Source organism: Doryrhamphus excisus, chromosome 13 (assembly GCF_030265055.1).
Source record: "Doryrhamphus excisus isolate RoL2022-K1 chromosome 13, RoL_Dexc_1.0, whole genome shotgun sequence".
Lineage (NCBI taxonomy): Eukaryota > Metazoa > Chordata > Actinopteri > Syngnathiformes > Syngnathidae > Doryrhamphus > Doryrhamphus excisus.
The window spans coordinates 2,590,981-2,616,800 of record NC_080478.1 but is presented as its reverse complement, the minus strand read 5'-3'; the positions used below and the strand labels follow the sequence as shown (position 1 = coordinate 2,616,800).

At 45.5% G+C, this 25,820-nt stretch overlaps 3 protein-coding genes across 13 annotated transcripts in view; all 3 read left to right on the top strand.

The window, feature by feature from the left end:
- Nucleotides 1-94: 94 nt before the first annotated feature.
- klc1a (kinesin light chain 1a) lies at nt 95-17,189 on the top strand. 7 transcript variants are annotated; one of them, XM_058090304.1, is made up of 16 exons: nt 95-539; nt 2,734-3,001; nt 3,093-3,323; nt 3,421-3,499; nt 4,613-4,841; nt 5,235-5,322; nt 6,389-6,490; nt 6,674-6,847; nt 8,055-8,154; nt 8,226-8,278; nt 8,974-9,041; nt 9,132-9,240; nt 9,543-9,677; nt 14,136-14,272; nt 15,051-15,117; nt 15,710-17,189. In XM_058090304.1, exons 2-16 carry the CDS (start codon nt 2,735-2,737, stop codon nt 15,773-15,775), a joined length of 1,905 nt encoding a protein of 634 aa, XP_057946287.1. In that variant the 5' UTR covers nt 95-539; nt 2,734; the 3' UTR covers nt 15,776-17,189. The 7 variants fall into 7 exon arrangements, 6 of the variants coding, with proteins under 6 accessions (XP_057946287.1, XP_057946286.1, XP_057946289.1 ...); XM_058090303.1 differs by having other exon boundaries at nt 9,543-9,704; XR_009132363.1 differs by having other exon boundaries at nt 14,136-15,117.
- A 415-nt stretch (nt 17,190-17,604) lies between these two features.
- zfyve21 (zinc finger, FYVE domain containing 21) lies at nt 17,605-23,240 on the top strand. Of its 4 annotated transcripts, none has more exons than XM_058090309.1 (8): nt 17,605-17,810; nt 18,656-18,706; nt 18,814-18,982; nt 19,115-19,190; nt 20,083-20,174; nt 20,419-20,472; nt 20,677-20,807; nt 21,350-23,239. In XM_058090309.1, the coding sequence occupies exons 1-8, from the start codon at nt 17,685-17,687 to the stop codon at nt 21,383-21,385; spliced, it is 735 nt and encodes a 244-aa protein (XP_057946292.1). In that variant the 5' UTR covers nt 17,605-17,684; the 3' UTR covers nt 21,386-23,239. The 4 variants fall into 4 exon arrangements, with proteins under 4 accessions (XP_057946292.1, XP_057946294.1, XP_057946296.1 ...); XM_058090313.1 differs by having other exon boundaries at nt 17,802-17,892; nt 21,350-23,240; XM_058090312.1 differs by lacking the exon at nt 17,605-17,810 and adding an exon at nt 17,946-18,372 and having other exon boundaries at nt 21,350-23,240.
- Nucleotides 23,241-24,171: 931 nt separating this feature from the next.
- Nucleotides 24,172-25,820, top strand: part of brf1a (BRF1 RNA polymerase III transcription initiation factor subunit a) — a 36,773-nt gene continuing 35,124 nt past the window's right edge. Inside the window, exons 1-2 of one of the 2 annotated variants that reach the window (XM_058090468.1) lie at nt 24,172-24,385; nt 25,096-25,306. In XM_058090468.1, coding sequence (XP_057946451.1) covers nt 25,126-25,306 — 181 coding nt within the window. In that variant the 5' untranslated portion in view covers nt 24,172-24,385; nt 25,096-25,125. Of the gene's footprint in view, nt 24,386-24,446; nt 24,684-25,095; nt 25,307-25,820 lie in introns of those variants that run through there. The other variant, XM_058090469.1, reaches the window with a different exon arrangement.

The following is a 25,820-nucleotide window of genomic DNA, read 5'->3' as shown; positions in this document are numbered from 1 at the left end:
GAGGCGACATTGTCTACGATAGCGCCCTTGCCGGTATTTTGGCGACAAAGGTGGCGAGCCCCCCCATCTTTTTGTGGCCGGGTGACGTCATCACTTCGGGGCGGTGGGCGGACCCGCTAACGCCATTTGTCGACCCACAAAGTCAGCCAGTCAGTCAGTCAGTAAGTAGCGAGCGAACGAACTGTCAACGCCACGGGCCGACAGACGAGTAGTACCCAGCTTGAACGCGTCTTTCCTCGGACTGACTCCTGTCATGGCAGCCCTGGAGAGGAGGCCTCTCCTGAGCGGCTCCGTCTAAAGGCTGGGCTGTGACAGCTAGCTGCTAGCTAGTTAGCTATGTAAGCCTTTACCTGCTCCATCGTCTGGCGGCCAAACGGATTCCAGCCGGTGGACTTTAGAGGAATATTTGACAACTGTATTTTCCACGGATAACCATTCGAGCACAGGGAACACTTTAATCTAAGAGTTTTTTTATTTGCATCAATCTAAGGCGGATCGACACATTTTAGCTGCACTGACAACGGATGTCCTAGAGAACGGTAAGCGGGCACTGTGTATTTGTTGGAACGCCACATTACAACTGGAATGAGGTTGAACAACTGCGGTGTTGTATTTATTGTGTTAAGATAAGCCACCGGCATATATATCGTGTTTGTTGCATCAAGTGACAATATATGCCCCAAACCCCCATTAGAGCGGTATGTGTTTACATTGTATGCAGGAATTAGTCGGGTGAGCTGTGTGTGAGGAACATTCAATTCCGGATAACTGGTTCTGCAGGTCAAACCGTGTGTGTCAGGAGGAAGCTATGACAAAAGATACGCAGCCAGCCACGGTTATGACATTGGTATTCAGCTGGGGGGGACGGTTCTTGAAAGGTTCTTGTGTTGAGCTGAGGCGGGACACAGTGGAAGCCAGTGTGGGTTCTCCAGCTGGGATGGGGGGAACGAAAGGACTTGGCGCTGTGTGATAAGACATAACTTAAATCCATGCACCCGCTCATGTCAACATGCAGGGCTCCGTCTTGTACTACTTCCTGCTAGTACACAAGCGTCAATGGAGGCCAGAGACACTGCAGCTTTTCTTTCTCCAGCAGGTGATTTCAATGATCAGCTCCTTTTCTCAAATTGAAGAAGGTGTTGATCAACAAATCGTCTGCTTTAGTGACCAGCTGCCAAGCAAACCTGCAGTGTCTCGGCCCTCCATGGAAGGAGTTTGACGCCCCTGGGCTGGTAGGACATGTTGTCCTGTTGTTGCTGTGGTGCCTGGGTTAGGGTTAGGGTTGGGTTAGGGTTAGGGTTAAACACAAACTGCAGCTATTTCTAACCTTCATGCAATCAGTGCAATCAAAGGTGTGATTAACCTTCCCTCACTTCCTGTTTATGAAAAGTGGAGATGGACGCATTCTTGTCTCTATGCAGCCGGAAATCTGAAAAATCCAAGTGGTGCACTCAAACAGGAAGCTGTGGTGAGGCTTTCTCTGTCTTGGATTGAACCGCATCTCGTTTTATCAGTGAGCTCTCGCCCTCACAAGCTGACTAAGACTTCCTCCTCATGCTAGAGCTCAGACTTCCCGTCGTTGCACCCCAGACCGCGCTGGAAATCCACACCATTTTCACTACATCTCTGCAGCAGATGCTTCAAGCCAGATTTTTTACATCTCAAGTATGGGATGTTTGTTCCCCCATGAGGCCGCAGGACTTTGATGGCGGATGAAGATCTTCAAAAAAAAAAAAAAGACAGCAATGTGTGTTGTTGTGTAAGGAGCACTAATATGGTGTACATCCTGCAGTGCACTTTGGGAGTTAAACACTGAGACGCCAACAGCAGGGTTATTGTTTTACATGAGGCTACATGCTGCATCCCATAATTTCACAGTCTTTTTTTTCCCCCAAAGCAGTATTATTGGTGAGTGTCCATTTTTCTCAGCAGCACGAGTTGTTCCTTCCTGCTCAGCAGTCAGCTGACAACCCGCCCCTGTCTTTTGGAAGGGGCCCTATCCTGCATGTGCAACTTTTCAGACTCGCTTACAGTGGAACGTATGTTAGCATCATTAACTCCTTCCAGAAGGTCCGACTCGAAGCGAAACAGACGCTAACCGAGTTGAATTTTCCCATGAGAAAACCTGGACATCAGAACTGAACAGTATACAGTAGGACCCCTTTAATTGATCCACACTCGAAGTGACATGCGAGACGTGTTTTGGTTCACCTTGTCGCCTGGTTGCTCAGTAGCATTGTCACTGCAGTGTGAGGGGATCCGACTGTTCCTGGATCAGCATACTTCCTTGACACAAAGCTGCGCAGCCATGAGTGTGTTTGGGAGGCTTTGCAGTATTTTACTGCCTGCAGAAATTCACCTATAATCCTCTTAAGAGTGTGTGGAATTGATAGAAAGTCAGGATGGAGCGGCGCAGAGTGCACTGTGTGTGTGTGTGTGTGTGTGTGTGTGTGTTCATGCACTTAACATACTTTTATACAACAGTGACAGACACACACCTACAGGTAATGCCTGCTGACACATGCTTGCCCAAGGCACCACATCAATGAATAGAACTTTAGCTTATGTGCCTCTTCAATCAATTTAGTGATCTAAAATGTATTTTATCAATACAGTGACCAGAATCATAGATCTGATGCGTCATTCAATCACTTTGTGTGGTCACAGTCTGTTTGTCCTTTATGTGTCACGGTGACATCACCCCTCACATCATGACATCTTCTATGACTGCAGGATGCGTGAGGACATGTCCACCATGGTGTGCGTGAAGGCGGAGGAGGACCCTGGTGAGAAGCTGTCCCAGGATGAGATCATCTCCCGCACCAAGCAGGTGATCCAGGGCCTGGAGGCCCTGAAGCAGGAGCACCACTCCATCCTGGAGGGCTTGCTGGGAACGCTGCGCTGCCTAAAGCAGGATGAGGAGGGCGTGCTGGTAGAGGAGAAGTCGCACATGATCCGCAAGTCCCTGGAGATGCTGGAGCTTGGACTTAGCGAGGCACAGGTGCGTTTGCACAGCAGCCACAGCATCCTGAATCTCGCTATACTTCCATGATGAACATATAAACAGAGCGATGCCCTCCTCCTCCTGCTAGGTGATGATGGCTCTGTCCAGCCACCTGAGCTCGGTGGAGTCTGAGAAGCAGAAGCTTCGGGCTCAGGTGCGCCGCCTGTGCCAGGAGAACCAGTGGCTGAGAGACGAGCTGGCTGGCACCCAGCAGAAACTGCAGAAGAGCGAGCAGAGCGTGGCCCAGCTGGAAGAGGAGAAGAAGCACCTGGAGTTCATGAACCAGCTGAAGAAGTACGATGAAGACCTGTCTCCCTCAGTGAGTCCATCCTCTGCTCCTCCGCATCGGTTGAAAAGCAGCTTTGCAGCATGGATGATCACAATAACAAATGTCTTGTTTGTTCTTTTTATGTCAGGAAGAGAAGAACTCGGATTCCAGCAAAGAGACTCTGGATGATCTCTTCCCAGATGACCATGATGACCAAGGTCCAGGCAGTAAGTAGGCCTCATAACATGGGGGATGCTAAGTTAGCCTAGTATCAGACGCTTCTAACTTAGGCTGTCCGATATGAGTCCAACCATCTACAAACCGAATATGCTGCTGCTGATGTTGGCGCACAAGTGATGACATGCTCCACTTTGCAACATCTTGCTAGCTCAGCGTGTCGGCAGGGTGGAAATTATACCAAATTTGCCTTTTAGATTGTAAACAGGCAATTTGCAATCAAAGTGTGGTTACGTGACAAGGTAGTCGGGGAACAATCCTTTCTCCGGCAGCCCAGACTCCCATGTCTCCACCATCCATTCATCTCAAGTTTTATAGCTGATTCCTATCTACACAGGAGGCTGTTACCACAGTTGAATCATTCTGGTCGCATCGGTTTATCGTTCACAACCCCTCAAATTCTTTGTTATTCACGTAGCAGGTGAGTCGTGAGGAGAGCTTTTGTAAAGGAATAATGCCTTGTGGGGTTCTAGCAGCCTCTATGTATGAAAGACAGGCAGCAGGAAATGGACCCTCAGCAACATAAAACTCAATAAATGAAACGTCACTATGGCGGTCCATACTGCATAACATAAAGGAAGATATGGCACCGCTCCCTCTGAGTTACTTGGGGGAGTGCTTCATTTTTCCATTTGTATTCAGAGCTGCAAAAATAAGTTTTGAAAGCCCCATAATGGAAGCTGTAGTGGATGGGTTGTCTTCGTTCTTGAGGGGGATGTGCCTTGATGCAGCAACCAAGTGTCAAAATGTACATTTTTCTGTCCGTGTCAATGATTCATGGTTTTACATTGTTTACCTTCTTGAGTAGCTAGGATCTAGTGTACTCCATTTTGACGAATGCATGACAAGGTGGCCCACTGGTGAGCCATACGTTCCCTTTTAAGCGCGCCCAGTGGATGTCCACAGAGATCATCATCCTCAAAGGAATCGCCTACTGCTTTTTTTATTCAAACCGCATTGTAATTTTCACTTTGCTTGAGGTTGCTCTTATTCTTTGTGTTTGTGATTTCCTGATGTTGACATCCACACACACTTCTCTTTTCTGTGAGGTTGTGTCAGATGGCTCATCCGCTTGTTCCAATGTCCCCTGCTTGTTCTTCCAGTCCAGCCAACTCATGGCAGCGCGGCTGCAGCCGCCGCCCAGCAGGGTGGCTACGAGATCCCGGCCCGTCTGAGGACCCTCCACAACCTTGTGATCCAGTACGCCTCCCAGGGCAGGTATGAGGTGGCTGTGCCGCTCTGCAAACAGGCCCTGGAGGACCTGGAGAAGACGTCCGGACACGACCACCCGGATGTGGCCACCATGCTGAACATTCTGGCCCTTGTGTACAGGTCAGTTGGTGGAAACACCGCCTCTGAAGAGGCCCGGTGACGTTTTCCTATTTTTCACATTCTGTGTGTATTAATATGATACAAATCAGTGAAGGGGACATTTGAACAGAAACTCCCTTTGCATTATGCAAGTGGCTGCTAGACGACCATTACAGGCCCTTTGGAACACAGCAAACATAGCAGACGATTTACAGTACACTGTCCATGTTCCAGTCTGAGCCCAACAAAGGAATGACCCAAATTAGCTGGACCTCCACAAATCTCCTCTGTTTAATGAGCTGCCCGGGTTTTTAGTTGGGATTCAAGTGTGGGAAAGCTACCAAGAAAGTAGCATCACGCTAGAGCTAGTAGTCCCTTGACTTTATGTTTGCTGCCTTTTTTTTGGTCTGTCAGAGATCAGAACAAATACAAGGAGGCCGCCAACCTGCTGAATGATGCCCTGGCCATCAGGGAGAAGACCCTGGGCCGGGACCACCCTGCTGTGAGTTTATCTTCTTTTCCATATAATGTATTTCTAAAGTGTTATTATACTCGGACAATATGAGTTATTTTGGCATAATTCATCCATTCCAAACTAAAACATCCTCACTAATTCAATTACTTTTCAATTACTAGCTGGTGGTAAATGACTAGGGTTGATAAAACCTTGCCGTTTTCCTGTGTTTGGAGTGCTAAGCTATCAAGCTATCGCCTGGAGTTCATGTTTACTGCAAGCTTGTTTTGCTTGGTAGATTGAGGCAGGGTGAATCTCTTTGCTTCGACGACTGTCACCTTGACCCCTTTTTATCTTTGTGTATTTAGGAGGCTACTGTGGACTGGTTCTCTCTTTTCAATCAATACTATTGATTAAAAAAAAAAAGGCCAGCTCCCTCTCGGACATCACAGCTGTTTGTTTTGTCATTTTTTTGTCATTGTTGAAATCCTATTAAAGCTTTTTCCATGTGTACTTCATCCCGGCAGTATAAATACCATACCATAAATAGCACCAATAATAGTATTACTGTCGTGGATGTTGACAAACTAACTGTGTTAACCCCTTCAGGCCATTGTCACCATTGTCTGGACCTTCATCACTCTACACTTTGTGAGGTCAGCCCCCCCAATCCTCCCATCCTGCTTATCCACAAGTGATTCCATGTTGATAGTTGAAATCAGTGATTCACAGAATCTTTTTCTCTCACCTGATTGAAATCTAACTGCTCACTCTCAGTACCACAAGTGTACCTGAGTCTATACTCTTCACTGGTGGAACACCCCCCCCCCTTCCATCTCTTCCTCCTCCATCCACTCCGTCTTCACCTTGGCCTTGTGTGCATCCCAGATCAGAGTGGACCTTGAGTTTCATCACACCACCCACGGGGATCAAATTGCAACCCCCTTTAATGACTTCCTTCCTGCTTGTTGAGGCAGTGACTTTCTCATCAGATTGGAGCTTCACGCTCGTCTTGATGTATCAATCACCCACCGTGCACGTGGGTGCAGGTGGCGGCCTGCAGCCATCAAACATGTACTTACAGTAACAAAGGTTGATGATGTCTTCCTGTCAGGTTGCCGCCACCCTCAATAACCTGGCTGTGCTGTACGGGAAGAGAGGCAAGTACAAGGAGGCGGAGCCTCTTTGCAAGAGAGCACTGGAGATCAGAGAGAAGGTGAGCCGCTGAAGTCTCTCGATGTCCCAGCATCGATCATCTTCTTCTGGCCGTCTTACATAACTCAGCATGTCTGAAGCCACATGAAAACAATTGAAACGGCTCTCACAGCACGTGGAAATCCATTAGTCAAATGGCACATGCTGCTGTTCAAACCATCAACCTTTTACTGTTATCATCCAGGTGCTGGGAAAAGACCACCCGGACGTGGCCAAGCAGCTGAACAACCTGGCCTTGCTGTGCCAGAACCAGGGCAAGTACGAGGAGGTGGAGTACTACTACATGAGAGCACTGGAGATCTACCAAACCAAACTGGGACCTGACGACCCCAATGTGGCCAAAACCAAGAACAACCTGGTAAGACTGGCACGTTGATTAGGCTGTTTGGGAATGGTCAATTTGTAGTTATTGTTCAAAGGGACCCATCTTGCCCATTTCAAGGGTTTTTAAAATGGGTACACCCTGGACTGGTCACCAAAGTCCACACAAAGATGCCCAAACAGGGATTAGGGCGTCAACCTGCCCTCCATCTACTGACTGTACAGCCAGCATGTTAACCACAAGTTCAACGTACAGCCTGACCGTTTTTAATAGAATGGGCCAATTGTCCTCCGATGGGATTGGTCAGGGGTTGAGGCTCCTGGCCCGTCGCATCCCTGCCACCAATGCTAATGCTTATCATCAGCAAACGGTAAACTGCACGGTTTACCGAGAATCTTTCATCAAAGTATACTTAGTTCATGGAACGGCTGTTGGTGAAGTGGCGCGAGCAGAGGATCAATGACCACGACGTAGGTCTTGACCTCACTTGAAAAGATGACATCTCCATTGCTGCCTTACTATAGTTTAGATAGTATTTTTGACTCGTGAGCCAGAACATATATTTAACACACGCACACACTATTTTATGCTAATAATTTTCCTTGAATTATTTGTCTCATTTTATCCGTAAGTGTTATACTATCAGCTGTATGTTCTCATGTCCCTTTTTTCAGGAGCACTTTTCCTTTTCACACCACATCAAACTATGCCATTTAATTTGACAGTTTTGTTGTTTTTTTTTTTTTTACTAAAGACATCTGACAGGCCTCACAGCTAGGAGACCTGAGTTCAATCCCACCCTCTGCCATCTCTGTGTGGAGTTTGCATGTTCTCCCCGTGCATGTGTGGGTTTTCTCCGGGTACTCCGGTTTCCTTCCCCCTACAGCTGGGATAGGCTCCAGCACCCCCGCGACCCTCGTGAGGATAAGCGGTAGAAAATGAATGAATGAATGAAGACATCCGACTTGCAAGTCATGTTGCCAGTTTGTATGTTAAAAGTTGAAATACTTCTAACGGGCTGGATTCAAATGCTTGGTGGGCCATAGTTTGCCCACCTCTGGTTTAGATACATGATTCTCACATCTCAAATAATACTTTTCTGGCTGCCATTTTCATGAAAAAGCACCCAGTGGATTCTAAAAGGGAATCATTAGAGTACGATTGCAGGGACTTGTTGATCTCAACAAGAACTGGTTTTCAATTCCCATCCCTACTCATATTAAATGTTCTCCACCTCTCTCAGGCTTCCTGTTACCTTAAGCAGGGCAAGTTCAAGCAAGCAGAGACTCTTTACAAAGAAATCCTCACTCGGGCCCACGAGAGGGAGTTTGGCTCCGTTGATGGTAGGATGCACACACGTCACGGATGAGGCAACACACGAGCTTCTCACATGTCTGCCATGTTGACACCGCAGGTGAGAACAAACCAATTTGGATGCACGCCGAGGAGAGAGAGGAACAAAGCAAGGTGAGGGTGAATTTCATCATTTTAAACTGGGGGAACCTGCTTGCTACATCAGCTCCAATGATTAGCCTTCTCATAGCACAAAACAGCATTCCCATTTCTATATGAATTCCAGCGTCTCCCACAAGGCTACAATCAAATTTGCAGACATCACCATGACTTGGCATGACTGTTTTGAGGCCATGCGCAAATACACATATTTTTCTGTGAGTTTTTGCCTATTGTCCACATGCAAACACATGGTTGTTGTCTCATTTCTGCAGTGGATGGGCATGTTAAAGAAGCAGGGTATGATGCCATCTACTTTGGAGTTGTCACAATGGGCCCATGATGTATTTAGGAACACATAATGATATCGTATTGACAATAAAAAAAATCTATTTGTGGCAGGCACCCACAAATAAATGAACGTATGGGAAACACTGGACTCCTATGTCACTACGGTGACTTGGCCAGTAATGACTCGAGGATGAACATAGCAGCTACGTCTTGTAGAAAGGCAAATGATCCATTCGTTTGAAGCCAGGGTAAGAGCGGCTAACTTCGTTTGGCAAATTAGTCTCCATAAGGATGAAGCGGTCCAAGAAGCAGCATTCCCAGCGTAAACGGCTTCAAGTGTGAGAGGAATTAACTGAATGACATGTCGGTTTCTTGATTGCCCCAGGAGGATACATATGAAAGGTCTTCTTGTCTCACAGGGGAAGCAGAAGGATGGCACGCCGTTTGGAGAGTATGGAGGCTGGTACAAAGCTTGTAAAGTCGACAGGTGATTAAAACAAGCCAAAACATGACGGCGGGGGGCTTACCTGACTTGGAATGGTTGTTTGTGATGAGATGGTCCCACTGGTTTGTGCAGCCCCACGGTGACCACCACCCTGAAGAACCTGGGTGCACTCTACAAGCGGCAGGGCAAGTTTGAAGCAGCCGAGACTCTGGAGGAAGCTGCCATGCGTTCCAGGAAGCAGGTGTGGTATCCTTGTCGTGCTGCCCATAACAAGTTAGAAGATTTTAGCTGTGTCTAAAGGTAATACTTGAATAATGCAGTTCTACCTTTGTTTTCGTCATTAACAAAAACTGAATTGTTGGAAAACCAAATGGTTTTTTTTTCCATAAGTAATGGGAAAATGTCAATCCACTTATTCCTTTCAGATACTAAAACATATTAACACAAAACAAACGGCACAGAGAAGCCGAAAATGGCCCCCGGGCAACACTCCAGACGACCCTGCCGTAAACCATCTCCTGAGTCATGTTGATGTTGTTTCAGGGTCTGGACACCGTGCACAAGCAGCGCGTGGCCGACGTCCTGAGCGAGCCAGAGGCCCGCGAGAAGCAGCGCAGCCGGGAGAGCCTGACTTCCGACACGGTCAAGTACGAGAGCGGGCCTGACGGCGGCGAGGAAGTGAGTATGAGCGTGGAGTGGAACGGGGTAAGTACAGTACACAGCCCACGCCACTATCTCACCACCCACTGCCTGATATATTGATAGAATGTTTCCTGACAGATGTTGTTGGTCATCAGTGAGGTCACAGGTCAGGTCATGTGATGCTGATTGAGCGTTAGATGCCTGCAGTAGATATTTGAATATATCATGTATTCACTTGTAGACCACTTTCCACCAAGCAGGGCAGTTTGGTGTGTTTCCATTGTCAAAAGTGCTGAAGGATCTGATCCCGACATTAGGGTTCCAAAGATACTACACTTCCAAACACTGTACTGCTTGGCGGAAACATGCACTTATTTAGTTGTGTACTTGCTAGTGAGTGTTATCTCACCTGTAGACAGAAAAAAAACTACTGACTAACATGTAGACCAGCGTTCTTGAGGCGTACGCCTTGCTTTCACTCTTTACTAAACATTTTCTCTCGAATAAAGTTGCACCTAACTTAGAGTTCTAAAAAAACCAAAATGCTTCCTCCGCTATAATAAAACTCACATCATCCTCCCCTCCCCCCGCCACTAAAGAACGTCTTCTTTCTCCTGCTGCACTGCTCGCATAGCAACAGTAGTCATAGCGCCCCCTCCACCCTTGACAGCCAATCAGCATCCCTCACTGCAAATCCCCCATGCGCATATGCAGCCTGCCAGCCATGTGTTGACAAACAAGCGTCCACATCAGGCTGGCAGGGAGTGAGGTCTTTAACTGAAAGTTCTGAGAAGGTGTAGATGTTCTCTCAGCAGGTACATTTGCTTCATGCCTACTATGAATATGTCAACATGGGCTCTGTACTGTACTCCTTCATGTTTGGTGCGTGTTGTTGAACGGCTGAGGCTGACGCTTTTCTGCTTTTGCGTGAACTGTTGGCACGTCGGCAGCCAGAGAAGATGGAATGTGTCGGCAACACCAACAAGAACTTCAACTAAATTGGAACCCTTTGTTCAGAGTCTCTCTGGCTGCCGCCATCCCACTTTTCTACTTTTATGTGAAATAAAATGCATGCTGCAGACGCAGTACATTTCCAGCTTTTTTACTGCTCACATGCACCGCCTGGTGGCAGGTCAGAGCATTACACTAGTGTGACCTTGAGTCTCCTCGGTATTTATTCATCATGAAAGGCATTTTGGAGAAGTACTGCATCTGCTGTGAGTAGCCAGCTTTATTAACCTCTGCTGTTGTCTTTCTTCGTCTCCTCTTCCTCCTGTCCTCATCGCCCCCCCCCCTCCCCTTTTTCTGTCTTTTCCTGCTGACCGTGTGACTGGACCTGCAGGCCTAATTCCAGATGCCTTCTAACGCTTCTAAAAGCTCGTCTTCTGTGACGGACGCCTCGCCTCAAAACACTTCTTCAATTTTTGCCGTTTCCTTCACTTCTGAACTCTTCCCACACCGCCTCGCTCTCTCTCTCTCCCCCTCTCCCCCTCTCTCTGTCTCTGTCTCTGTCTCTCTGTCTGTCTCTCTCTCTGTCTGTCTCTCTCTCTCTCTGTCTCTCTCTGTCTCCCCTTCCAATTTGAACCTCTGTTGGGAGACGTCATGCCAGGGCACTAATTTTGCACCCGGGTACAGGAAGTGTCTAGGTGTGGATGTTGATGGGACGTCTGACTTTATTGTTGCTTTTCTTCGTTAGCTTCTTCTCTTTATTCTTTCTTCATTATCTTCCTCTTGTGCAGGGGTGTCCGAACTTTTTCCAGTGATGGTCGCATACATAAAAATGACACGATGGAGGCACACTTTGATACATTTTCTACATTAAAGATGCCAAATGTGTATGTTAAGCTATCTGAACTAAATATTTTTAGCTTTGTGTTGTATGTGACAAAGCAAATACAATAGAATAATATTTAATATGTCATCAAAAATGTCTTCCTAAACCAAAACACCCAATAGAGAATTAGCCATGGGCTGCCAGTGATACCCGGGCTGCACTTTGGATACCCCTGCGCTCACTTACATAGTGCTCACACAACACACACGTCACACGTCCACTCAAACAATAACTTCACACTCCAGTCAGCAGTCTGCCAATCTGATGTCATGTGACTAATAGACGTATCCTGCCTTCCACTGAGGAACATTCTATTGCGTTTTATTTTGGGACGTTCTCTCACACACTGGTGTCATTCATGGTGTCTGTAAATCAATAAATCTAGGCGCTGTAGATATTTCAACAAAACGTAACACGTGTAAATAGTGCTTAGTCTGCCTCATGGAGAGGTGAAAGGTCACGGTGGAGTCCAGCAACAGTTGTTGAGCTTCGGTTAGCTTGTGGTCCACGTGAAGCTTTAGCGTCGTGCATGTTCACGGGCAGTCTTTCCCACAGGACTGTGATCTATTTGTGGTGGCGAATCAGGGCTGGGGTAGTAAGGCTGCGTGATGTCATTGTCTAATTTGCCTAATTGGCCATGTGCATGTCATTTTTTGGACACTGGGAGTATTAAAAAAACAGCGAAAGCAAAAGCAATTTGTTTAAAAATAGAAAGGAACTTTGTTGTTTGTATTTTTTGCGGGTTTTTTTAAATGATGGAACCGCCTGTGAAACATAACCCGGCTTTTTTGTAACATAACTTAGAGGGGTTGCAAAATATAGCAACAAAGTCGCCAATTGGGCAACCCTGGGATTCCGGCTGCTATGTATTCTGGATCAGGTGCATATGAGTTTAACAAGCAGAGTTACGATGCCATCTACCTTACGACGCTACCTTCGCAGACGGTCCCATTGTGATGTGTTTGAGCGAGGGCCAACAGGTAGCGCCAAGTCTATTTTCGCCACAAATAAATCCACACATGGAAGACACTGATGTTGTCCTGTACACGATTGTATATAGACACTGTGGCTGGGGGGTTCCATTGGATGAAAGTATCTTGTGTGTTGTTCTACTACTTCTACTTCTATGTCTGTGAATATTCCCAATCATTCAGGTCATTGTATTGTCAGGGCATGCAAATCGACGGCAACAGGGCTGTTGAGGCAGGCTTAGAAAACATCGAGCTTCATCAATGCAGGCTGAATGACTGCAGTGTGTCTAGATAGTCTGAGGGCTTGGTGCAGGATCCAAAGTATTCATGTTCTGAAGGTACGGGGATGCTCAACAAGAACGGTTTGGCTCCTGAATATGCGATGGAGTGGAGCCTCTGCCAGCCAAACGGCGGTTGGGCATTGACTCATGAAGTGAAACGTCCTCTTAGGACCGCCTGAACAGTCCAGCTGCCGTTGATTCAACGCCTTGAGTATTCTACTTCTACTTCTACTACTAATCTCCCCCTGCCTGTGCTCTCCTCTTTGTGCATCTTCTAATAAAACTCCAACTCTTCGCTCACGTCAACCTTTTTATGTGTGATGCTTCCCGGTGCTTCACTTCTTCAGCTTTTCTTGTTTCCTTTGATGAACATCTCCACACCGCCATGTATGGCAGTCACTCCTCTGCAGGGCATCCCCTTATACAACACAGTGGAACCTCACTTTTTGTCTTTGGTTTGTTCCAAAAGGACTGAAGACGAAAAATTAATCTGCAGAGAAAAATGAAAAAATAATTGGTAAAAATGAATTATAGATGAATTAACGCAGACTTTCCGTACATCCAACAACAACAAAAAACAAACAAACCAAAAAAAAATTAAAAGCTTAAATTATTTTAGGAAAGCAGGAAGTGAACAAATGTAAGAGTTAGTGATTGTAAAAGTACCAAATGGAGGGGTAGGATTTAATAAGCTTTGCTTCTTCCTACTCCTTTTAGACATGTGGAACTGGGAACTGATTATGGGATGCACTCAATTGTAATCTGATGCATGTTCAAATGAAATGAAACCATTACCATCCTGGTGGGATGAAATAGTATTCTAATAATGTTTCTTACTGTTCTTTGAGCGCATGGCGGGTTATTTAGCAGTCAGGCTTAATAAGAAATGCACGGACAGTGAGTTCCACGTCAGGTGCTTTGTTTGAGAACTCCATCTAGCAGTAACGGTACAACACAGGGCAAGCGGATGAAAGAGCAGATGACTGTTCATTGCAATATTGTATGAAAAAGAACTGGGGTGAATACGCTAGATCCAACATCGAAGCATTGCCTTTGAAAAGATAATGTTCACTTACGATTTGAAGGTCAGAGGTCACTGATGTTGGACCTTTTTGTAGTTCTTCCACGGCAAACTCATCCAAGCAAGCATGCCTTTAAGTCTGCTTTGTACTATGAACAGCGTAAACACAACACCTCCCCACAAGTTGGGGTTATGAAGTCATGAAGAGTCAGGGACACCTGAGCACTCCGGTCCCAATACTTTTGTCAATATGGCTAACATGAGTGAATCTGAGACAATTGTCAGTATGATTTACACCAGCTGTAGCAGCACAGAAGTAAACATGAATACCATTGTCTCCATGTGTGGCGGGTGCCGGCCTAACTCTGTGTGGCGTGTCCCCCCCAGGACGGCTCGGGGGCGTTGAAGAGGAGCGGCTCCTTCAGCAAGTTGCGAGCGTCCATCCGCCGCAGCAGCGAGAAGCTGGTGCGCAAGCTGAAGGGTGGCGGCGGATCACCTCGGGACTGCGAGCCCAAAAACCCTGGGTAACTATCCCCAACCCCACCCCACCCGAGACATCAGGGGCACCAAGGCGGAGCGCCGGGCCATGCTAAAGAGGGATTTGCTGGTGAAGCTGTTTGCACACAAAACAATGGAGGCAGATTCCTATTCTCTCCTTTTGCATCGCTACTTTCCTTGCAGGGGATTTGATACGAGAATGCTGACAAAGCACTATGGTGATGCAATGCGCATAACGTACACACAGTGCATTTCAGTGCCTGGTTATGTCCACTAATATCTATTTATTGCACCGTGGGGCTTTCCTGGGGGTTATTTTATTCATTCATAAACTTGGATTTATGAAATTCACATTGGACTCTACTGTGGGGCTTTTTATTTGATCTTATTTTCCATTCTCGCTGGGTGCTTTTTCATTTGGAAGTCTTTGTTTGCATGGCTATATTTTTATTTAAGAAGAATAAATGTTATTTGAATGTGGCGCAGCATGTCCCACTGTGTGTGTTTGTGTCTGGGTGTGTACACGCAGGCTGTGGTGTCACTTTCTGCTTCCTGTACGCCTTTTTCTGGCACTTCCTGATGGAGAGATGATGTCACAGCCACCACCGTCATCATCACGTGTCATTGACATATTTATCATGTTTTATTCATGCCTATTTACTTCATAATTGTACTAATACTAGTACTAAAATAACTAACCGTGTGTGTTGTTTATTAACCAACGCTCAATGTTCCACCCCCGCCTCACCTCTGAAACCTGACCTCTCATGACCCTCCCCCGCATGGCGCCATTTGGGGGTGCAGCTTGAAGCGAGCCAGCTCACTCGGGGTTCTAAACGTGGCGGACGAGGCGCTAACTGACCATTACCAAGTAAGCAGGCCTCAATTACTTTATCACCTCAGCCGTGCGGGATGCCATTGTCGTTCATTGCAATCATGTTTATCACTTCCTGTTTAATCTCATCCTCACGGGCTGTTTTAATTGGAATGAGCTAGAGTTTGAATGTCAACACGCTAAAACAGCTAGCAGAAACATGCACAGTTTGGATTTGAGGAAAGAACGATACTGTAGACCCCCCCCCCCCCGTTTAATTTTTCAAGACCACCTGTGAATAAATGCGATTCATTCAGATAATAATGTATTTACCATCCGATAAAGCCGGGATTATGCAATGCCGGCTCGCTCCTCCCCCTCCAACACCTCTTGGCTTGATGTAGACATTTTGATTTCTGATCAACATCTGCAATAAAAGTGACTAATTTGATTGAATTCCAATAATCCCATGTCTCTTTAATTGCTATTGTTTACTCACAACACAAAGGAAAATAAGATAAATGTGTCAAAGTATCATCCAGGGGACCAAATTGAGCCTTACAGATGTAATGGGTGATGATGATGATGATGATGATCCTTGAACAGACGAAATCCCAGTTCTCATCTCAAATCTATTTCCTTTGCTTAGGAACGAAATCATCGTCTGAGAAAGAGTCGCGACCTGAGTGCCAGCCACACGGACCTGGCGCATTGAAGGTCTTGTTGACGGATGGAGGCTTAAAGGTCACAGAGGACACAGGTTCTTCCATCTTCATTGTTGTAAATAAAAATGCTTTGTTTGACACACACAGCTTGCAAAGCTTCCACGAGGACATATCATGTCATAACATGAACATGGCTGCTGTAGCTCCTTAAGTGGCTTTTTAAAGTGTGCTGAAGCGTTTATGTGTCACTACTCCATTTTTGCATTTGTCTTTTTTGTTTGGAAAGACTTGCTTTAAGATGTTTCTTACGTTTCCTTTTGAAGACTTGGTCTTGGTTAAATGAAGTTTACATGTTGGGCTTCTGGTGAGTGTGTTTGCAAGGATGCTGTTCAAGGGGCACATGAAGACGGCACTCTCAGGACTTCATCTGTGGTAGTTTGACGCACTGACTCGCTTCTGTGTTGGAGATCACGAGTTAAGCTATTAGCGTTTACTCCGGAGAAACAATCCCATGTTTCTCCAAGTGCTACCTCGGTTTTCGTAGGTCTCGGTGCCCGGTATATGGCAGTGTGCCTCACAAATTCAACCCAAGCAAAGCTTCTATAAAGAATAGTGGTTATTTTAAGAGTTGGGACATTGGGAATTGATTCATTCTCAAACAGTTTTTGTCAGATCTTTTGGGCCGGATTAATGAAAACTGAGGTTCCACTCTGTACAAATAGGCTGCACAACAGCAACCATTTAGTTGCTTTAACCTTCATCGTCAGATGGATGTCACATGATCTTGATGATGTAGTCCCATAATGACTCCAGTCAGCCCTTGATAGTTTTACTTTTGATGTTACACATGTGGTGTGTAAAATGCGACCAAAAGAGGACTTAATGCTTTTACTACAATATATTTGTTGTTCATACTTTTTGCAGGGCTGTGCAATAAGCTTTGGTCAGAATGTAAAAAAATGTAGTTACTATGAAGGCTGTTGTTCCTTACAACATTGTTTTGTGCGAAACACTCAAATGTAAATAGAGGAATGCATATAATACACATTAATATTCAGTCTGTAGTACAAAATTGTATTTTTTTCTTTTTTAGGGAAATGACATGCACTTCATTGCTGACTGTTGATCAGTCTGTTAAGTCATTATTGATGGTCTGATGGTGGCGACGGAGGGAGAAACAACATTTTTGGAGTGTAAAGTTGAGAATTATGACCGATTTGAAACTCAAGTCAGAATGTGACTTTTTCAAGGCACAGTGCCACCAGGTGGTGATGAAATGTAACTGGCAGTGATGCATCAGCAAAACTACAATATTGTTTCTTCTGACACGCCTATTTTTAACACTTCTTCCTTCCTGTGATTGTGTGCAGATTGTGTAGAATCTATTGCTACTACATGTGCAGAAATGTTGAAAAGCACGGATTAACTGTTACTGAAGAATAAAACGGTGTGGTTTGTTCTGTATTGTCTTGAAACATACCGTTCGTTTATGTCTCCAGTGCCCTCTGCTGTACACTTAACAGATCAATGCAGGCTACAGTTCCTCAATCCACTTGTCATGGTCTGCTGTACACTTAACAGATCAATGCAGGCTACAGTTCCTCGATCCACTTGTCATGGTCAACATGAAAACAATGTGCGACTACAAGTGGAGAGTAAACTATAACGGGCACTCCCCGTAAGATATATGAACTTTAATGACACCATCCGGCCACAGAGTGTAAAACCATTTTAAAATTAATTACACAAGCCTGCACTTTGTGCGGAAAAAATGACGCGAAAACGAGTTCACGGGATGTGGCTGCAGAAATCAAAACACTCCTCGGCCGTTTAAATCACGTGAAGTCATCTATGCGTTTTCATTGGCTGATGTGAGTGTCAATCTGGCATGAGGAGGGCGTGTCCAGTCCGCAGATACGGTGAGTGTCAGAGAAGAATACCACAACGACGAGGGACAAAATGTCTTCAGTGCCTGATGGGAAGAAGCTTGTCCGGAGCCCAAGTGGCCTTCGCATGGTGCCTGAAAACGGCGCCTTCAACAGCCCTTTCTCTTTGACCGAGCCGCAATGGGTTGCTGACAAAGACGTAAGATAGCTGACAACTCGAACGTACCAGAACTGCAATAGCAGCTACCAGAGGCTTTAATGAAATAGACTCTACTTTTCCGGTTGGTACTATCAAAATAAAACACTGATCGAATGAGTTACTCTGAACAGGACTATGCGATCAACCATGCGCGCAACCTGGCATTTCCAGTAATCTCTGGTCGTAGCGGAGCAGTTTACGCTAACCCTGTTTTATAATAGCGTCGTTTGTCGTCGACCACGTTACTTTCTTTGATTGACATCCGGCGTCGTCCTTGCTGAATTATTCGAACTTTACTCTGCTCCTAACCTCGCATTTGGCAGATGAGACATGTTTGGTCTTAGTGGGCTGGCAGCTAAAAACGTACAAACTAAAACGCGTTTTACCTCGCTGGAGAACATCTCTTTGAGCTTAGTTATGGCACTTCTTTGCAGCAAACAACGTTGAAAACGACATTTGGCGTGACGCAAGAAGCTAGCTTGCCTTGCTAGCTTGCCTAGCTAGCTGGCGGAGTGCTAGCATAGAGCATCATATCGTTGCTAAAATACAACACGACATAAAGGCAAATATTCTCTGTCTGGCAGTCTGGCCCTTACTTTTGAATACAGTACCTATGTAGTGTGTTTTGCATCCATGATCTACTCCCATATAAAATGACTTTTCTTCACCTGCACTTTGGTCATAGAGTTGCTTGTAGCTGTTTTCTCAGCATTGTTATAATGTGCATAAACACAGCTGTGATTTGGAAGTCCACGATTGAACTTACGTTGCTGAGATATTTCCACAGGAATATGCTTGTCCGTCTGCTGACGTGAGAGCAATAACCTGGTTTTCCTCTTTTGCAGTGTGCCAGATGTATGCAGTGTGACACTAAGTTCGATTTCATAAGAAGAAAGGTCAGTTTTTGCCACTTGAGCAAATGTGAAAATGAAGCCTTTTGTGGTGCAGACACAGCTGTTGGCACCTTTTAAAATGAAACCTGATCAAGTGTGTCTCTGTGCAGCATCACTGTCGGCGGTGTGGCCGATGTTTCTGTGACAAGTGCTGCAACAAGAAGGTGGCACTGCCCCGCATGTGCTTTGTTGACCCGGTGAGACAGTGTACCGACTGCGGCCTGCTTTCACAAAAGGAGAGCGACTTCTACGACAAGCAGCTCAAAGTGCTCCTGACAGGTGAGCATCTGACACTTCACGGGTTTTACGCCAGTTTTCTCATTTTGTCCCCATGTACAACCACAGTGGATTTGCAATAAAACAACAACATGGCTCTGGAGAAAAATGTCATCTTTTGTTTACCACCTTCAGGAAGCAACTTTGTCGTCACTCTGGGAACCTCAAACAAGTCTGAAACCATGATGTGTCGCCTCGCCAACAACCACAGGTCACTTTCACTTTATTTTTATGCTTCGTGTTAATGATAAATCATGAAATGTACAGTGGAGACCCGCTTTTCAAGGGGGTTATTTACCAGTGAATGGTGAAAAAAACACGCACAGTGGACTCGCTTTGTTGCCTTGGTATTCATGGGGGAGTCACTAGTTTCTGGGGACAGTGGGGGCTTAGCCCCCTGGAGATGCACAGGATATGAATGAATGTAGTAGACATTTAAAAAAAATAAAATAAATAAGGAAGAAGAAGCGGGATATAAGTTTCCCACTTTTGGACAGATTTAGTAGAGATACTCAATAGTTTTAGGCCACCATTAAATGTACACAAGTACACACAATCTATACTGCAAAACCGCTGCTCAAGCTCTGGAACCATTCTGTCCAGTGGACAGTCATCAATCATATCGTAATCATTATTATATTATTCATTAGCCTATTATTACTATCATCATTATTCTTCTTCTCATTATTACTAATAGTAGTAGTAGTAAGCTAGTATTAGCCTGCTTACGCCCTATTATATGAAATTTGTCAGATAATTGTTTTTGTAAAATAAATGAATGAATAAAAAATATCAAATTATTTAGGGGGGCTTAAGAACATTTTAGGCCTACTCTGGGGGGGCTTCAGCCCATGACGTCACTGCATACACTGCCTCTGTAATCTTACAATGACAGTCCATTGCCCGAACAAAGCATCCACACTTTGGTAACTCAGACTCCAAAGAATGGATAGTGGTTCTTGTAGAATTGAGAGTATTTCTATTATCGTATAAGTATTTGTCAATTATTATGGGCATGAGATTTTCAAAGCAAAAAAATGAATGTGTGAAATATGCCGGGCTGTGAATGCCGAATCTACTGTAACATGTTGCTGTCCATGCAGGTACATGTTCCTGGATGGGGAAAGCCACTTTGAAGTGGAGTTGTGTCGTATCTCCAGCATGCAGATTCTAACCGATGGGATGAGTCCAGGAGGTGAGAATCAGTGCGAGATTTAAAAATGAACACTCAGAATGAACACTAAATGTATTGAATGGCACCTACTGCAACCTGCATGCACAATAATAAACACGAGCATTAGATGGTGGACCTAATGAAGCGGCCACAAAGGGACGCTGCGTTCTACTAATGCATTTATTTGATTTTTCTCCTGTGAATTAACTCTTGTGCTACCTTGACCCGGCTCGGCTCGGCCTGGCCTGGCCTGGCTTGGTTTCAGAAAATGACATTCACACTTACACCAGCCTGCTGGACGGTCAGTGTGCTGACGAAGGTTAGCACCACCTTGCCTATTATTCCTTCCATCCATCCATCCGTCTGCATGAAGTTCATTTTAACCCTCCGTTCTTCCAGACAATGTCGTTGTTTTGAAAGGCATGTCAGAGTGATCCCTCCCTCCTTCACTCAGAGGATCCAGCATCCATCAACTGTTGTTCAGTCCAGCGTTAGCGTTTATGTTTATGTTTCCTACCTGCAGGCTCGCCAACGCGGGCCAGTGGCATGCTCGTCCACTACAAGCCGATTGGCTCCCAGGATCTTCAGGAGCTTCACTTGGAGGCGGCGGATGACAAGAAGGTGGCGGCGCTATGGCTGGCCGCCATGCACAAGGTGACCCACTTGCCAGTAGACACGAGTAGATTTTTGAGTGATTGCCCGGGACAGGAAGTCTGTGCTGGCAGGAGTTAGGAGGTCAAATCTGGGAATTCTTGTTTTGTCAGCACAACAACAAGATCACTTTTCAATAGTGGTATTTATTTGGAATTCTATCCTATTTGAGATGATTGGGGTCAAAAGTCCTGTCAGCACCTTGCACACACTTCTGTAGCCTAACAGCAACACGCCACACAAACAAAGCAGGTGGAGCTAGGCTGATCTCTGGCACCACCTGGTGGACAAATGTATTGGAGACGTTGGCTGTGTCTCAATCTGTATACTTCAGTATACTTCACTCAGTATTCCGTATACACTGCATACTCTGTTCCAGAGAATGTTGATAGTGTAGTGCAGTCCTAAATCCACGATTGTACACTTAACAGAAATATAGCCGACATTATTGCAATTTGGTCCCTCCCCTTACGCTACGTAGCAAAGATGGAGAGAGTGGCAAGTGTAGGCCTTTCCCCTCAACTTTACCCACTTCCTGTCTCCAGGCGGCCAAGCTGCTGTATGAAGCGAGGGTCCAGTGAGACGACGTCCAGTCAGGCAGCGCACACACCAGACCGAGCCGTCTCTGTCCCGCCTTCTTGGTGGTTCTCCGTCGTGGTCCGCATCAATCTGGTGTCTGGTCTCGCATGTTGACAGCAGAAGTTGTCACAGCCCAAAGTTTTTAAATCGCTGTGGACACAACCTTGTACGCTTCCTCCAACATATTAGACACTTGAGCACAGTCCACCAGGGTGTCTCCTGATCTGGTAAGAACCTCAGCAGGACATCCGCTGCTTTTACTGGCTGCTTTACACGAAAACCTTCTCTTTCATGAAGAAAAAGGCCAGAAAGCGAGCTCTTGACACAAACTATTTACATTTAGTCGGTGTCGGTCTTCCACATGGAGCTCATACCTGTCCACCAGTTTCCCACCCATATCTTAACAATCATGGGGAAAAAAACCTGGTACTGGCCGTCCAGTCCTCTCGGCAACACTTGGGGAAATGGACCAGAATCTCCCTAATTTGAGTTCCCTCATTTTTCACAAAATCTCCCTTCTTTTCAAATGCAAACACTGACGGGCTTCCTCGGTTCTTGTAGGGTGGCGGGGGGGTGTCCAAACGTTCTCCACTTGAGGGCCAGATGGAAGCATGTGGTGGCTAAAAGTGGTGGAAAACATGCTAATAGTAGTTTCATGCATTCTCTAGTCCGCTACTCCCAGGACTGGTTGCCAGCCATTTGCAGGCCGCACACAGACAAACAAGCATTCATGCTCACGTTCATGCCTGTGGGGGGAGACGCCGTACCTGAGAAAGCACTGGAACGCATGGGGAGAACATGCTACGACCCCGTGGTAAAAAGTACAAATAATCTCATAAAATATATTGGTATGATGGCTTCTTGCTCTCAGTTTTTAATATGGCGTGGTCCTAATCCCTTCTCCAGTCTCCGATATGGGCTGTGTTCCTGGAAAGGCCCCCAAGCTACACTTTGGACACCCCTGTTTTAGTTCTAGGGTGTTCTACACCTTTTCATATACTAGTTAGTAAATGACTCCAGGTCCAGATGAAGTCAAGCGGTTCATCTCAGATCCTTCCAGTCCAGCGGTGAATGGCATTGTGGGTAATGTAGGCCACAGGGTGATACAGGTGATATAAGAACACCAGCCATGCCGTCTTGTGGACTTTTGGACCTTTGTAAACGACTCGTTGAAGATTTATAAAAGCTATTTTGTTCATCGTGAGTGGAGTACTCACACTGACGTCTTCTAACGTCTTAACGAGCGTCATTAAACCTTCCACAACGCCCATTTGTGTCTTGGTAACTATTCGGGACAACAGGATGGGCACAAAAAGCACCTATTTTGTATTTTACACCAGTTTTGTATTTAATGGCATAATTGATGGGTGCTCAGTGGGATACGTAGTGCTCGTCTACCGCCTTGCATTTCTACTTTTCTATGAAGTGATTTGTCCATCAGTAATACATTCCTGCTGTCTTCTGAGAAGATGCACACTCTTTGACATTTACCGGATGAAGCGTTTTACATTTTAATTAGCATTAATGAAGATGGAGGAAAATCTTGCATAACATTAACGTGAATGTTGACAAAACATGCAGCTGCTACACGTGTAAACAAACTTGGCTTCCTATCACCATATGTTTATTTTTCTAAGCAAATCACCTCACAGAGTTTTTCATTGGGGTGGCCAAGGTGAGACTATTACTGGCCAGTGGGGGGGTCCACCACTGCGTGAAAAATGTCCAATTGGGTTCATGTATGGGCAATAAATAAAAGCTTTGTGTTTCTTGCTTGAATGGATGTGATGTCTTTTGGCCATAATTCTGTAATTATATTGTAATGACCTGATTATAATGCCAGATCTCATTAGGGAAAGTAGAAATATCTTTTATTTCATTTGGAAATTGTAGAAATTGTACAGTTAATCCTACTTGGCGGGGGGCTTGCATTTTTTTTGGGGGGGGGGGGGGCTTGCATTTCAAGACCATCCCCGTGGTGGGAACAAGGAATTTGCAAATCATATGTAGTAATATATGTAGTATATTTAGTATATTTGACAACATTTTGACACTAAGCAAGCGATCACAGCGAAGCGGAAGTGTTGTGACGTTCACAAACGAATCGCTTCTATTGAACGGCTCATTACCATGAACGATGGGAACCGAGTCGCAGCTTGGAACCGTAAGGCTGGGAATTGTACAATGGGTAATTCAAAACAGTGACGTCACTGTCAAAGCAGAGTGTTATAGCACCATCTTGTGGAATATTTACAATGAATCCAGATCAGACTTTAAAAGGTTATAATCAGTATTTCAGAATAATTCCAACTCATGTTGGTGGGATATCTAAATTCATTCCTCCCAGGGATTATTTCCATGATAAAACCAGTTAATGCCAGGCTGGCTTCTTAAACCGTAATAAATATAAAAATGAGCCAAATGAGCCAGTTTTTTGAACGGCTCTTTGAAAGGAACGGCTCACCAAGATCCGGCTCCCGTCAAAGAGCCAAAAATCCCATCTCTACCAGGCGGTGGCCCTTCATGGGGCCCAGAATTTCTGATGGCACCACTTTTATGATGGATGATGCTTTGTTTTTTAGTTTAGATTTGGTTGTGTAATGTTTTGTTGACGTGTTGTTTCACTGTAACTGTACAAATAATATACACAGTGGTCCGATTGTAATGTTTTTTTGTATTTTATTATTCGTTTTTTGGACACTCACATCTTATTTTACATTGACCAAACTGTTTACGTGCTCCTTTTTGTTTTGGACCATTCCAAAGAGCCTTTACCGGACGTCACCACCCCTCCCCTCCCGGCAGAGTTGGTATGGTCCATCATAGTCAACACGTGTGTATGCGAGAGATGCTTGTTTTTTTTTTGTTTTAATCAACGAAGTCAGTGCGGACAGTCACTACTGCTACAGCACACTTAGGCGCGAAAGGAGCCCCCTTGTTTCCTTCACTTAAACACGTGTGGGGGCGAGCACGCGCACCGTGCGCCTTGCACAGAGCCCGAGGTACGTATCGTGCACACGCGCACCGGCATGACGTGCACGCCTGTGATGTCCAGCACGTTGCATCATGTCGGTGTGTACTTTGGCTAGCAGCTAGCTGTCAAATTGCTACACTCAATGACAACACGGACGGAACCACACGCGTGGACACCTTTAAAAAGTGCCTTCTGGTTCTAGTGGGTTCTTGTGGACCTTTTTCGGCGTGTGGTCACGTTTGTAAAGTCAAGTGTTGGCGGAGCCCCAAAGTGCTGACTGAGCTCGAAGGTGCCACGTAGCTAGCCGGCTAAGGGGCTGCTTCAATGTGTGTGAATACCGCTTCTTCACCTTGTCTTACTTCTTCTCGCCACACTCGAACTGCACTTTTAAGTCGACTTTCATTCATTTGTCCTCCCGTGAAATGCCATCACTGTCTGACATTAATCACAGCCCAGTCACTGTAATGCCGACGTAATGTTAGTCCTTCTGTGACTATGACGTCACATGACTCCATGTTTGTTTGGGGCAAAAAGCTACATGTATCGGTGCTAGCACTTCATCACTTCATGTTCTAAACTGTGGCCACATTTGATATCCAAAGACCTGTTCAACTTTTGAGGCTTTCTAATAAATATTTTGACCATGTTCTGATTTGTGCAACATTTTCTGTCATTGTAATGTTTTTTGTGTATTTATGTACTTATTGTGTATTTATATCATGTATTTCTTGTGTCCAGCACTTCTGTTGAGACTAGCACCCTGCTGCCATGACGAGGACGTGTAAGAACTGTGGCAGCACCGACATCGATGTGGACCATGCACGCGGTAACGCCGTCTGCATGGCCTGCGGCTCCGTGCTGGAGGACAGCATCATTGTTTCCGAGGTGGAGTTTGTGGAGTCGGGGGGCGGAGGATCGCTGGCTGTGGGACAATTTGTGTCCTCAGAAGGTGAGGACCGTCTTGCTCAAGAACGGCGTCCGCCAATATATGGATTCTAACTTTAGCTGTAGCAGTGGACCAAAGCTGTACACGTTCTAAGCAGTGCCTTTGTCAGTCCAAACAGACATAACCTTTTTCAAATGTTTTTACTTTCGGTATCGTGCCGGAACAAGTGTGAGCAAACTGCGGCCTGCGGGCCACATAATGCCTGCCAAGCTTCTTAATTACCGTATTTTCCGGACTATAAGTCACACTTTTTTTGCATAGGTTGGCTGTTCCTGTGACTTATACTCCAGAGTGACTTATAAATGGAGAAACTGTTTATGTTCCATAAACACTGGACACCTTTTGTGTTCATGTTTATTTTTAGTGTAGCTGAATTAGCATTGTGTTAGCATATCTTACACCTATTCAGCCTGTTCTCTATTCTTTTATCATTGTTAGAACTTGCCTTCCAAGAGGACGTAATGTCTGTTTTGGTCAGGTAATGGTAATGGTTTAATATTCATTTGAACATGCATCA